At 54.4% G+C, this 13,687-nt stretch overlaps 1 protein-coding gene across 1 annotated transcript in view; it reads left to right on the forward strand.

The window, feature by feature from the left end:
• Positions 1-770: 770 nt before the first annotated feature.
• LOC309963397 (putative hydrolase PNKD) overlaps positions 771-13,687 on the forward strand; it is a gene marked incomplete at its 5' end in the record, with an annotated part of 19,500 nt that continues 6,583 nt past the window's right edge. Inside the window, one exon of the mRNA XM_082841729.1 lies at positions 771-931. Coding sequence (XP_082697855.1) covers positions 771-931 — 161 coding nt within the window. The remainder of the gene's footprint in view (positions 932-13,687) is intronic.

The following is a 13,687-nucleotide window of genomic DNA, read 5'->3' on the forward strand; positions in this document are numbered from 1 at the left end:
TTGGCCCTCTCTGTCCTCCATATCGTTGCCCCCTCTGTTCGATTTCTTTATAGCACCACAATTTGTAATCACACACAGGTAGCACTGTATGTGTACATATACACGTATATGTAAGTATAGATAAATACATATATAATTATATTTGTTTGCTTATTTGACTTGTTTCTCTGCTGGATTATAGATTGTAGGCTCCAGGAATGAAGAGACTGTGTGTCTTTGATCCTTGCATTCTCAGAGCCTGGCACAGTGCCTGCACAAAGGAGGACACAGAAAAGTAATTTAGTGAATGAATAAATGAATGAATGGCAGCTGACCCATGTGATCTCCCAGGTTCCTTCCAGCTGAAAAAGTTTATGAGGCTACGGTTTCCCGCCAAGAGGCCCATTCCAGGACCTCTCTCAGAGTTCCCTGTTGGGGGAAGGTGGGAGGGTGTGGGGCCGAGCCCCGGACTCCAGCGATTTTATACCGGGATTAGCGCAGATCAGATGCCGGCTCCGGCCACGCCTCCCGACCGGCCAGCCGGGGGCGGGGCCAGGCCACCTTCAGCCGGGTGACATTCCAGGAGTGCACCGGGCCAGGGACGGCGAGTGGGCGGGTGCGAACTCGAGCCAATGAAGGGGCGGGGCCAGAACGCCCCCAGTCCCCCAGCTTGCGCGTGCAGGGGGCGTGGCCCCAACCCCTCAGGTTCTCCAAGTGGGGGCCTGGGCCGAGCCGTCGCGTAGCAACGCCCCGCCCCGCCCCCTGGGCGGCCTCGGGCGCCTGCCCCCAGCATGGCCTGGCAAGGCTGGCCTTCGTCGTGGCTGTGGGTCGCCAGCTGCGGGCTGCTGCTCCTGGTCCTTGTCCTGCTCGCGAGCCCCAGCAGCTGCCGAGCGCGGCGGACCCTCCGTAGCCTGTTCATGGCGCGTAGCAAGCGGCTGCTCTTCCGAATCGGGTTCGTGCCGGGCTCCGGCGGGATGCGGGGCTCGGGAAAGCGGTCGCGCTGGAAAGGGGGACTGAAGAGGGGTGCCGGGGGAGGGTTTAGGGGTTCTGACGCGGCTAGGGCTAGGGGATCCAGGGCCAGAGAAGAGCGATCGGAGAGGCAGGCTGGAGAAGCCACTGATCTGGGGGGACTGAGGAAGAGAAGTTGGGGGTGGAAAATTGGGTTGGGCTGGGGAAAGCAGTTTGCGGCGGGGGTGGGGTGGGGAGCAGGCCAGGGTAGCCAGAGAAAGGGGGCGTTGAGAGGACATCTGGAGAAAAGAGCCAGATGAGGGGCTGGAGACAAGGGAGCTGGAAAAGAGAGCAGGTGCGGGAGCCCGGGCTCCCGCCACCCCCGCAAGCTCCTCCAGTGGGCAGGTGCTGGTGAGAAGGAATGTCTCAGACCTTCTAAGTCTCACGTGAAACCGCTAACTCCTTCCATGTGTCCCTGTCCCTCTCCCCATCGCTCAACTCCCTACCATTCAATGTAAGCTCTTCTGTCCCAAGAGAGAGTCCCAACTCTGTAGGTCGGTCTGTCCCTTTCCTTCAGTCCCCTCCCCCACCAATCCTGGCCCCTGTCATAAGCCTCAGGCTGTGAAATCCGACCGTAATCACTCAGCCTGACTTCTCGCTGGTTCACTGACCTCCAGTGACTTTTTCCTTTCTGACCACCCTCCACCCCCACCCCAGTCCTCATTCTTCCCTTCCACCTACTTCTACTCCTTCCTGGGCCAAGCAAGGGTGGCGACCAGCCCTGTTCTGCCCCAGAAACACTAAGAGGCAGGGAAGGAGCCACAAGAGGAAGGCTTCCTAGGGTCTCTATCCCCTTCCCATTACCAGCAGGGCCAGGGGGCAGGACCTCAGGCCCCAGTTGAAGCACGGTAATGTTGGGCCTGGGAACTATGGGAGCCCTGGCCCCAGGCCAGGCTCGGGGGAGGACCTAAGCGGGGAATTTCCTGAGTTTCAGAGAAGACATTGTACAATTCACCCCTCCTCCCCCGACCACCCCAGATATCCCAGAAGCTTCACCCCTAGGACTGTGCTCACACTCACTCTAAGACAAAGAGATATAAGGGCCCAGTGGGGGGAAAACTGGAAAAACATAGGGTGGGGGGGAATCTTGCACGTGTGCCTTTTGGGGCATATCTCTAATAGCCCAAACAGTGGTCACATTCTCAATGATGCTCCAACTAAGTCACCACTGCTCTGCATTAAAATAATGAGATTTACAAATATTCAAATATCTGCATATTTAGGATTTAAAAGAATATTTCTCCTTACAAAATTTATGGAAATTTTGTTGCTGTATTTGGGGAGGGATTTTTAAATCTACTTCCAGCTTTCAAAATTGGTAACATTGAAATCACACAAATGGCCTGAGGAAGTGAAAACTAAGTTTCCACAAGAGACTGGAATCAGAAGTCCTGAGATCAAAATTCCCAAGGTCGCCACCTCAGGATCCTGAGGGTTTGGCTAGTCCTAGACCTTGGGGTGTGGGAGTTTCCAAATCCTCAAACTTGGAATTCTGAGAGCTTCTTTGGAATTCAGTATTCCGTGGGCTTTCCTGTGGCTGGATTTCAAGGTTGCCTTGGAATACACTCCCCAAATTTGCAGAGCAGAAGGGCGTGCCTGGAATCAGAATCCCAGATCCTGCCCCTCCAGGGTCTGGGAAACAATCAGTCCAGTCCCTTGGGGGAGAAGCCGCTGGCTGCTGGGAGGGACAGGGGGTGTTAGCAGGAAACGGTCTGAGGGAAATGGGCAGGTGTCAATGCTGTGAGGGTGCCTCCAGGAAGGATGGAGAGGGAGGGGGACAGGATGGGGCAGGACATGATGGGAGGGGCAGAGCACATGGGCACACTCCATCCTAAATGTGTGGCTGAGAGGACCACAAGTAGAGGATTCTGCTGGACGCTGGAAAGTGGACGATGGAGATAGGAAGCAATGGCTGGGAGAGGAGTCGTTGTTGATGTTATCATTAATAACAATACTCACTGGTGTTTGACAGTGTTATTAAGGGCTTTCCTCAAACATAACCACCATTGTCTTGGGATGGGGATAACTGGGCAGAATGGAGGGTTGATTTGGGCTAACCTGAGGTAGACACACACATTTGGGACTCTGCGGGGCCTGGGAGGCAGCGTGTAGTAGTTAAGCACAGAGCATGTGGGGACAGACAATCTGCTATAGAATCCTAGCTTTTGTTCCTTAGTAGCCACGTGACCTTGGACAAATAACTCAGCCTCTCTGTGCCTCAGTTGTTTGCATCTGTAAACGGGCCTGGTGATAGTGCCTATCTCACCGGGCTCCTGTGAGGATCAAATGAAATGCTACAGAGGGCCTGGCTTGTAGTAAGTGCTCAGGAAATGTTAGCAATTGCTCATTCTATAGCATGGGGGATGGGTGGGAGGGAGGATACATGGCGCTGGGCCACGGCTCCTTCTGGAGCTTCCTTTTTTTTTTTTTTTTTTAAATAGGCACCCAGATAGCTTTAATTGGGGAGGCTTGTCAACTTCTTTTTTATTTTTTTTGGCCGCACCATGCGGCATCTTAGTTACTTGACCAGGGATCTAACCGGTGCCCCCTGCAGTGGAGGCATGGAGTCTTTTTTTTTTCTTTTATAAATGTATTTACTATTTATTTTTGGCTGCGTTGGGTCTTCGTTGCTGTGCACGGGCTTTCTCTAGTTGCGGAGAGCTGGGGGCTACTCTTTGTTGTGGTGCACGGGCCTCTCATTGCAGTGGCTTCTCTTGTTGCGGAGCATGGGCTCCAGGGTGTGCGGGCTTCAGTAGTTGTGGCACACAGGCTTGGTAGTTGTGGCGCATGGGCTTAATTACTCCGCGGCATGTGGGATCTTCCTGGACCAGGGCTTGAACCCGTGTCTCCTGCATTGGCTGGCGGATTCTTAACCACTGCGCCGCCAGGCAAGCCCAAGGCACGGCGTCTTAACCACTGGACCGCCAAGGAAGCCCCTCACTTTTTTTTTTTTTTTTTTTTTTTGGAGCTTCCTTACATGCTTCTACTCCTGTCTTCCAAGCCTATCCTGCCCACGTACCCATCAGGAAATCCCACAACCCTTCATTCATTCAGTGACCCCCCTAACTGCCCTGGGTCGAGATTGTGGGATCACTGATATGAGCGGAGTCTGGTCGCCGTTCTCAAGGAGTCGGGGAGAGGAGCATGTGAACAGGCACCCTAACTGGCAGGAGGCAGGGCGTGACAGTTTCCCCCAGGAGGAACAGGGTGTGCTTGAGGAGGCTGGGATCCGGAGTGTGTGCTCCCCTATGTGTGCCTCCTGCTTCATGCCTCTGTTTCCCTTTTGCCCCTTTGCCTTCTCAGTGGTAGTTGAGGAGGTTTGAGTAGAGAAAGGGCCCCTGAGCAGAGCCTGTCTGCAGGGGGTGGGGCGGGGAGGGGGGTGAATGGGGAATTAGGCTGGGAATGCCTTGAGAATGTCTGAGAAAGTGGAAAGCACTCGGCCTCTGTGGATGGACAGTCCTAGCTGACAAAACCTTCCCACCCTCCCTGACCAAGTGCTCTCTTCACTCCTAAGCATAGATGATCTTTCTTGAACCTCCTGACCCAAGTGAAACCAGCTGTCTCAGGACAAACCTTGCTCGCTCCACTTCTGAAAGAGAAAAGCCCTTCTCTGGGGCCAGTGAGGACCACTGGCTTGATTTCAAAGGGTGGCAAAGGTCCTGAGCTGAGGACTCTTGAGTGAATGACCTACCTGCTCGTGGCCCGAAGAAAGGCCACATAGAGGCAGTGGTCTGGGCCATCCACAGCACAGCCTGCAGGAAGGGAGCAGGGAGGGTCCTTCTTCTGCAGGCCTTGGGACCTTGGAGAGCTGCAGTGTCACCATCTACAGCGGCCCCTCGGCTGGATGGCTCCCAGTGCCCCCTTCCCCAGGCCACGTTGCCTACAGAGTGGAGTCCACACCCCTCACCCAAAGGGGCTCTCCCACATCCCCTCCGGACCCATCTCCCCCAATCCCATCTTCCCCAGGCTCTGTGTTCTTGCTGTACTTCTGTCTGGGGCCTGCCAGGCCTTCCTCCCTACGTCAAATTTTGTTGCATCAAAGCTCATCTTCAAAATATATCCAAAACCGAGCACTTAACCCACCTCCACTGCTACAACCCTGGGCCAGCCTGTGGTCGCCTCTCACCTCATCTCCTAATTGACAGCTCCCTTCCGCCTTTGTTCCGCCAGCGCACTCTCAGCATAGCAACCAGGATGAAACTGTTAAGACTGAAGTCAGAAATGTGTCACTTCTCTGCTTAGATCCCTCCAGAATGGCTCAAAGGCCCTGAGCGGCCGCCGATCCCCAACCTCACTTGTTTTTGGTATGCTGTTCACCTTGCTCGTTGGGCTTCGGCCATACAGGCCAATTTGTTGTTCCTCAAACACTCTGAGACAGTCTGACCTCCAAGACCTCTCGCTGTTCTGTCTCACTAGAACTTTCTTCCCCCAGATGGCCACATGGCTGTGCCTCTCTTCCTTCAGGTCTCTGCTCAAATGTCACCTTATTCGAGAGGCCTACCCTGACCACCCTGTGTAAAAATAGCAAGGCCCCCACGCCTGCGCTCTGTTACTCTATGCTGCTAGGTTATTCTCCGTAGTACATATCACCGCATGACATCCTATATATCGACTTGCCTATTGTTTATTGGTTTTCTTTCCCAGCCTGAATATGAGCCACATGAAAGAAGAAACTTCTTTCACTGCTGTATCCCAGCTTCCAGAACAGTGCCCGGCACAGAGCTGGTGCTTGTTAAAGGGCTTTTTTTTAACATCTTTATTGGAGTAGAATTGCTTTACAATGGTGTGTGAGTTGCTGCTTTACAACAAAGTGAATCAGCTATACATATACATATATCCCCATGTTAAAGGGCTTTTAAATGAATAAATAGCTTGGCCCAAGTCCCATCTCCTCTACGAAGCCTGCCTGGCCTCCCCAGTCAAAATTCATCTCCGCCTCCAGTGACCCCCAGCGCTGTCTCCCCTCCTAGAGCCTTCACTGCATATTCTTGCTAATTCTTGCATCAGGTGTTCAGAGGTGTGATTTCCCCCCACTGGACTCCCACAGGCCTAGCCCAGGGAGCAGGACTGACTCAAGAGGGCCTGGGATTAGGGTGAGGGAGGGAGCGGGGGCGTGGGGAGGGGGCATCAAAAAGAACAGAACGAACCAAACAAACCCCAGGGGCCTTGTCTGGGCAGGTGGCCTGGGATTTCAGGCAAGGAGACAGAAATAGTCCAGGCCTCCTGCCCAGGACCAAGATTCAGCAAAGAGGCCGCCAGCAATGCCTGTGTCTCTGGTTCTCCCCAAGAGCCCTCAGCAGCCACTCTCCCTACCCCCTGGGAAAGACGGTGACCCGGGATGGGTATGGAGACAATAGACACAGGCCCCGTGGTCTCCCGCTCAGGCCTGTGTCTTGACCTGACGCAGGCACTGCCCCTCTCCTGGTCATGGGGAAATGGTCCCCCTACCCCCCAGCCCCTGCTGGCAGCTTCCGGAAACTCTCACTCTTGAGGGCCTTTTTAGCTATCTCCTTATCTTCAGTTTCCTCAGTTCTGAGAAAGCACAGAACAGCTAGTGGCTCGACTTGTTCCTGAGGGGCCTCAGAGCAGGCTGTGCTCCAGTAGGACTCTGTGTCCTGGTGGCTGTCCAGGTCCCTCAGCCCTCAGACAGGCATTTCCGGTTTGGTTTCATAAAGACTGCCTGTCACTGGTCAGATGCAAAGCCTGGGAAAACCTGGGTCCCGGGGGTGCAGGAGAGGAGAAGCCAAAAGCACCCCCCGACCAGAGAAGCCTCTCAGCCTGGGCTTGCTGTCCAGCTGGTAGAATCTGGGGCCAGGGCCTAGCTGGGACAGACAGCCCCCAGGCCTCTCTCAGAGCTGCCCAGGATGGCAAGACTGCTCAAGGGAGGAGGGGGAGAAGAAGGGCTTCATTGTGTGTTCTCCACAGCCAGCCAAAAGAAGGGGGTGGGGAGGGGCTGTGTCTCACTGCCCCAGCTGTCCCTGGTGGCCTCCCATGGGCTGGAGGTTCAGGCTCAGATACCAGAGACACCACACTCTGGTTCAGCGAGGCAAGGAGTGAAAGGTATGCCTGTGGCCCTCACTGGGGCCACGGGGTGCTGTGTCCTGCGGCCCCGACCCGCGGGGAGGGCCCTCAGGCACCTTCCAGGCTGCCCCAGGCCTGCTGCCGCCACCCCAGCCCCGCCCTGCAGAGTGGTTTTTCTGTCTCCCAGTGGGTCCCAGAGGACCAATTAGGAAACTTTCTTTTCTTTTTGGTGAGGCCACAGTGGGTAGTTCCGGGCCCCAGAACTGCTGAATCAGAATCCAGGAGGGGCAGGGTGGGGGGCAGAGCCGGGGTAAGCAAAAGAGGAAAATGTCAGAATCTTTTTGTTTCACCAGCACTCCGAGATCGTTCTGATGCATTCGGGCACATTCTGACCCTGCTTGGGGACCCCGTGGCAGGGAGTTAGAATTCCACATCAGGCCCTGGGGAGGTCAATGTCATCTTGTAAGTCACGTGAACTTCCTGGACTCAGCTGCTCATTCAGAGAAAAGGAGCACTTGGGGTTTTTTGTTTGTTTGTTTGTTTTAATTTAATTTAAATTTTTTATTTTTGGCTGCGTTGAGTCTTCGTTGTTGTGTGCAGGCTTTCTCTAGTTGCGGCGGGCAGGGGCTTCTCTTCGTTGCGGTGTGCGGGCTTCTCATTGCGGTGGCTTATCTTGTTGCGGAGCACAGGCTCTAGGCGCGTGGGCTTCAGTAGGTGTGGCACGCGGGCTCAGTAGTTGTGGCGCACAGGCTGCAGTTGTTGTGGCGCACGGGCTTAGTTGCTCCGTTCCATGTGGGATCTTCCCGGACCAGGGCTCGAACCCTTGTCCCCTGCGTTGGCAGGCAGATTCTTAACCACTACGCCACCAGGGAAGCCCGAGCACTTGGTTTTACAGAGAGAGAAACTGAGGCTTGGAGAGTGAGTTCCTGCTTCTTGCCTTGGGCAACAGAAGAAAGGAAGCTGTGGGGCCACCTTACAGGAGGCGGAGAAGGCCAGGTTCTTCCCAGGGACTCATTCACTTCCACATTGTCCCATCTTTTTTCCTAAATTCTCTTCTCCATCTGGCTCGTGATGCTCCCCACGGAGCCATCCACCCAGTCATAAGTCCAGGGTAGAGAATGGCAGAGCCTAGATTGAAAGGGGTCTTCTCCTGAGAGTTACGGGGGTCTCTGACCCTCTGTAGTCCTCGGGGAAACTGCTGCATATGTAAGGAGTTGGTCTGGGGAGAGAAGTCACAGCGTTCAAAGGGGTCTGTGTCTCAAAGAGACTAAAACTAGTGCTCCAGGAGGTCCCAGAGGCCAGATCCTGGGCTGTGTGTCTGGAACACTGTAACCACCCTGACAGATCAGTTTTCCCAGCAAAGGCCCTCAGAGGAGCTGGGTCTGCCCCCGAATAGTTCAGGCCCACTCATCTCATCCTACCCTCTTATTTGGGGTTTGCAACGGTTAAGAGTGTGGACTCCGGGGTCAGGCTGCCTCAGGTAAATCTCTGCCGCTCTGTGATCTTCAGCAAATCCCTTCCCCCCCTCTCTGGGCTCCATTGTCCTTGTCTGTAAAATGGAGGAAATAATGATACTTGCCTCAGGGTTGCTTGGAGGATGACAGGAAATAATTGATGGGAGGCACTTAGCTCACAGGTGGGGTCTAGGAAAGCTGTGGGCAAAGTCATTATTATTAAAGATGAGGCCAGTGGGCTCTGGAGAGATGCTCTAACCTGTATGGGCAGAGCCGGGACTATGGACCCATCTTCAGACCCCCTTTCCTCTGTCCTGCCGCATCTCTTTGACTTTAGAAGTTGGGATTTTGTGCCCCAGTGACACTGCCCCATCCATGCCCTTGGGTCTAGGTGAGCTGCATGCTCTGCCATGTGGGTGCATCTGGCAGAGGGGAGGGACTTGGAAGCAGGCGGGTGAGGAGGGGAGGGGAGAACAGGGGCAGAGGTAGCTGTAACTGGGGCCCTGGATGCTCCCACCGGCCCTCACAGGATCCACTGGCCTGGCACGGGGCCAACCACAGCGTTGACAATCCTCTTTCTGTGCCCGTCACTTTATTTTTTTTTAATAAATTTATTTATTTATTTATTTTGGCTGCACTGAGTCTTCATTGCTGCGTGCGGGCTTTCTCTAGTTGCGGCGAGCGGGGGCTACTCTTTGTTGTGGTGCGCGGGCTTCTCATTGCAGTGGCTTTTCTTGTTGTGGAGCACGGGCTCTAGGCACACGGGCTCAGTAGTTGTGGATCACAGGCTCTAGAGCACAGGCTCAGTAGTTGTAGTGCACGGGCTTAGTTGCTCCGCAGCATGTGGAATCTTCCCAGACCAAGGCTCGAACCCGTGTCCCCTGCATTGGCAGGCAGATTCTTAACCACTGTGCCACCAGGGAAGTCCTGTGCCCGTCACTTTAATACCTGCACGCCTGGCCCTGCCCTGCCTTTCCTGGTCACTAAGCCAGCATTTTGTGGGTCCCAGTTCTGTGCTGGGCTAGTGCTGGGGGCAGCCATAGGGGTGCAGAGGAGCCACGAGGAGAAGGCTGGTGACTGCCTGCCCCCTGCACGGCGCTGATTAGGGCTCCGGGTAGAAGTTGATAAGGCCCAGCCACTGCAGGGCTCACCTGCCCCTGGAGGCCGGGGAGAGGCTGAGTGCCCCGGATGGAGCAGGGGAAGATCGCTTTCTGCTGGGACAATCGGGAGCCGGCTTTGAATCCAGCCCTGAAGGATGCTTAGGGTTCTAGTAAGTAGAAAGGCCTGCAGGGTGTTCCAGGCTGAGAACTCCCCGGGAGCCAGGCAGGACTGTAGTTCTGAAATTTTAATGAGTTGTTTCAGGCATTCAGAAGAAGATAGATAGTATAACAATCCCCCCACCTCCCAGCTTAAGAAAGAAAATATTACAGATGCTGTGAAGCCCGTGCTCACCTCCCCACCCACCTTCTCCCTGCCCCTGAGGAAGCCCTGCTAATGTGCGTGTTGACTATCCCCTCAGCTGCCTTTATTCTTCTACTATTGATACATATGTCTCTGTCCCTAAACAATACCAACGATGGTCTTGCGTGCTTTGGCATTTTAGATAAATACCGTCAGGTTACCTGTTATCTCTGTGGCATGTCTGTGCTTGAGCTCTGTGTGGGCTGAGGGTTCGTGCTCTAGATCATTCGCTTTCCTGGATGTATGGTTTTCCACGGTCTGAACAGGTCACCACTTATTTATCCACTGTGCCTTTGACAGACATTTAGGCGGGTCTGATTGTTCACTCTTGGGACACGGGCCGTCCGGGAGGAGGGGGCAGAGACTTGCCTCCTCCCAGCCCACAGAGGGCTTGCCTGGGGGTTGGACACTCTCCCATCAGCAATGCGGAGCCACTGAAGGCTTTTGCGCAGGAGTAGGATGCAGTCAAAGGAGGTGCTTTAGGAACTTAAACGTTTGCCAGAAGTTTGCAGTTTGCTTCAGAGGCAGAGAGCTGGATGAAGGAGGCTTTCGGAAGGGCCTCACTGAGAGCGTCTAGGGCCTGTTCCCAGGGTTGAGCCCATGCGGGGCCGGGCAGGGGGGTGGAAAGCGAAATTGAGAGGAATCCTGTCTGGGTCACCTACACTGGGGAAAGGGTTAAAGGGGTGCTCAAGTTGTGTAACTACGAGGATGACAGGGCCTTTCCTAGAAAGAGAGGCAGCAGGAGGAAGAGCTGACAAGCGTGGTTATGGACCCTGGTGATTGTGACACAGCCGAACGGCTGATGCAGGAGGAGACGGAGCTCAGGGACTTGAGAGACTCGTGAGAAATTCATTGTCAGGGAAGGACCAGGCCTGGAGAGAGTGGCCCAGGGCCACTAGGTCCTCAGGCCCCTCCCCCCGCTCTGCACCGATCCGGACCTCAGGCCCACAAGGGCCACCCCGGCCAGCACAGTTCTCGGGTCTGGCAGCCATCCCCACCTTTCTCCATCTCCAACATCCCCTCTAGGCCAGACCCTTGTCATCTCCCCCACTGAGTGACTCCGTTCCCCTGCCACCTTCCACTCTGCTCCCTTTCACTGTACCTTCTGACAGCAACTGAGCGAGCTCTTCAAAAAGAAAGTCAGGGCTTCCCTGGTGGCGCAGTGGTTGAGAGTCCGCCTGCCGATGCAGGGGACACGGGTTCGCGCCCCGGTCCGCGAAGATCCCACATGCTGCGGAGCGGCTGGACCCGTGAGCCATGGCCTCCGAGCCTGCGCGTCCGGAGTCTGTGCTCCGCAAAGGGAGAGGCCACAGCTGTGAGAAGCCCGCGTACCGCAAAAAAAAAAAAAAGGGAAGTCAGAACACATGCTTCCCCACTTTAAAACCCACCAGCAGTTTTCCACCTCCTCTCCGTGGCCTGGCGCCTGCGCACCTTGCTGACCCCTTCTCTGGCTAGAGACTTCGAGGCCTCCTGGCAACTCCTAGAACGTGCCCTACTCGTGCCTGCCCCAGGGCGCTGGTGCTACGCCGCCCCAGACAGTCTGCACTGCTGTCTCCCTCATCTGTTTCCTGCTCAAGCGTCGCCCTCAGAGAAGGGGCCTTCCCCGACCACCCTGTCTGCAGTAAGACCATCTTCCTTTCCCACGACAGTTAACGGCTTGCATGTCAAGTGTTTTGATTTCCGGTTTGGCGTCTGTTGGCTGCTCCTCTATGTTGGCAGGGTGCCATCTGTCTTGTTCTCTGCCGTCCGCACCCTGCGCAGCACGTGCAGTGAGTATCTGCTGGAGGAAGTCAGTGAAAGAGCAGGGCCCTGTTTACCGCAGCTTCTTAGTGCCCAGTCCCTGCGCTTGTGCACCTTCATCTTCGCTGGGGCACAAAGCACATATAATGAGCATCCAATAAGGGAAGACAGGGGACATTCACCAGTCCCTCCCAGGTGCGGGCGGCCCTGTTCTAGCAGCTATGAGGGGTGCCCGGCTGAATGTGGGAAGGAAACACCTTCCACCTGTCAGGCCCTGGAGAATGGTAACATTTGTCATCTTGTTGTATGTCAATGAATCTTCACACAGATGAGAAGCCTGATCTGTGAGACCATTGACTTGCCCAAGTTCTCAGACCAAGGATGGGCCAAGCCGTGACTGGAACCCAGACCTTTCTGTTGCCAGAGCCCCTGCACTTTCCATAAGCCTAAGTAGGAAGAAATGAAGTCAGGAACAGGACTCCGGGCATGGATGCAGGGTGCTGTCCGGGCACAGAGGAAAGGGTGATTTTATTTTCTTATTATTTAAAAATTTTTCATTTTGAAATCATTTCAGAGTTGCAAAGTTCGTACAAAGAATTCCCATGTACCCCTCACCCAGCTCCCCTGAACGTTAACATCTTTCATAGCCATGGTACAGTTATCAAAACCAAGAAATCAACGTCCATACAAACTAGTAACCACTCTCTAGACTTTACTGAAATTTTGCACACTGTCCCCCTAACATTCTTTTTCTGGTCTGGAGTCCAATCCAGGGTATTTAGGTTGTTCCAACCCATCCCCTCTGGCTGGGCATCTCTGCTGTGCCAAGTTTTTGTTAGTCCGGCAGCACAGCAGGCAGAAACGAGAGAATCAGCAGCTCCCACTAGCTCTCACCCCCCTCCGGGTGTTTGGTACCTCTCCCTTGCCTGTTCTTGGTGTCCCTTCCCCAGATTCTCACACGGCCTTTCCCTCACTTCTTGGAAATGTCACCTCCTCAAAGAGGCCTTCCGTGACTGACTACCAGTTCTAGAATAGCAGCTCCTGTCCTCATTCTCTGTCCTTTTGCCTTGTTTATTTCGTCATCTTCACTTGACAGTATGTTTATTGTCCTGTCTGTCCCACTAGAATATAAGCTTCAAGAAGGCAGGGACTCTGCCTTACTCACTGTGTGCCCAGAGCAGGCTAATAGCAAGACCTCACTAAATATTGTGGAATGAGTGAAAGTAGGAAGTGGCTGAAATGGGTTTAAAAATAAAAACAGGGTCTATGAAAAAACAGACATAAAGACACATAAAGGATGGCAAGGGGCTTCCCTGGTGGCACAGTGGTTAAGAATCCGCCTGCCAGTGCGGGGACATAGGTTTGAACCCTGGTCTGGGAAGATCCCACATGCCGCGGAGCAACTAAGGCCGTGCGCCACAACTACTGAGCCTGTGCGTCACAACTACTAAAGCCCGCGCACCTAGAGCCCGTGCTCCGCAACAAGAGAAGCCACCGCGATGAGAAGCCCGCGTACTGCAACAAAGAGTAGCCCCTGCTCGCCGCAAGTAAAAGAAAGCCCACGTGCAGCAACGAGGCCCCAACACAGCCAAAACTAAATAAATTAATTAATTTTTTTTAAAAAAGGATGGCAAAACCCCTCCACAGCGCGTCTAGATTCCCAATGGATACAAGGGCATGGGCACACAGAGCCAGGACAGCCATGATTCACCTTCAGCTAAATTGTTTCGACCAAACTGTCATGGAAACATGTTTGGTTTCGATCAAATTGTTTGCAGACAGATCAGCTTGCTCTTCCCAAAGGGGCCTGAAGAGCGCCTGCCCCTGCTGCCTCCCCGACACAGACACAGCAAGCCTCTGTAGGGATTTAGGGCCCTTCGTCCACATCCCCACCTCAACTTTTCTGTCTCAGGCTTAATCAGCCAGAACCACCCCCCACCCCTTTTCTGACTGCCTTGCCGTGTAACCCTGAGCACTGACCGACCCCACCCACACCCCAGCCTCAGTAGCCTTCCCGAGAGCAG

The sequence above is a fragment of the Leucopleurus acutus genome (genome assembly GCF_964270905.1).
Source record: "Leucopleurus acutus genome assembly, chromosome: 6".
NCBI classification, from domain to species: Eukaryota; Metazoa; Chordata; class Mammalia; order Artiodactyla; family Delphinidae; genus Leucopleurus; species Leucopleurus acutus.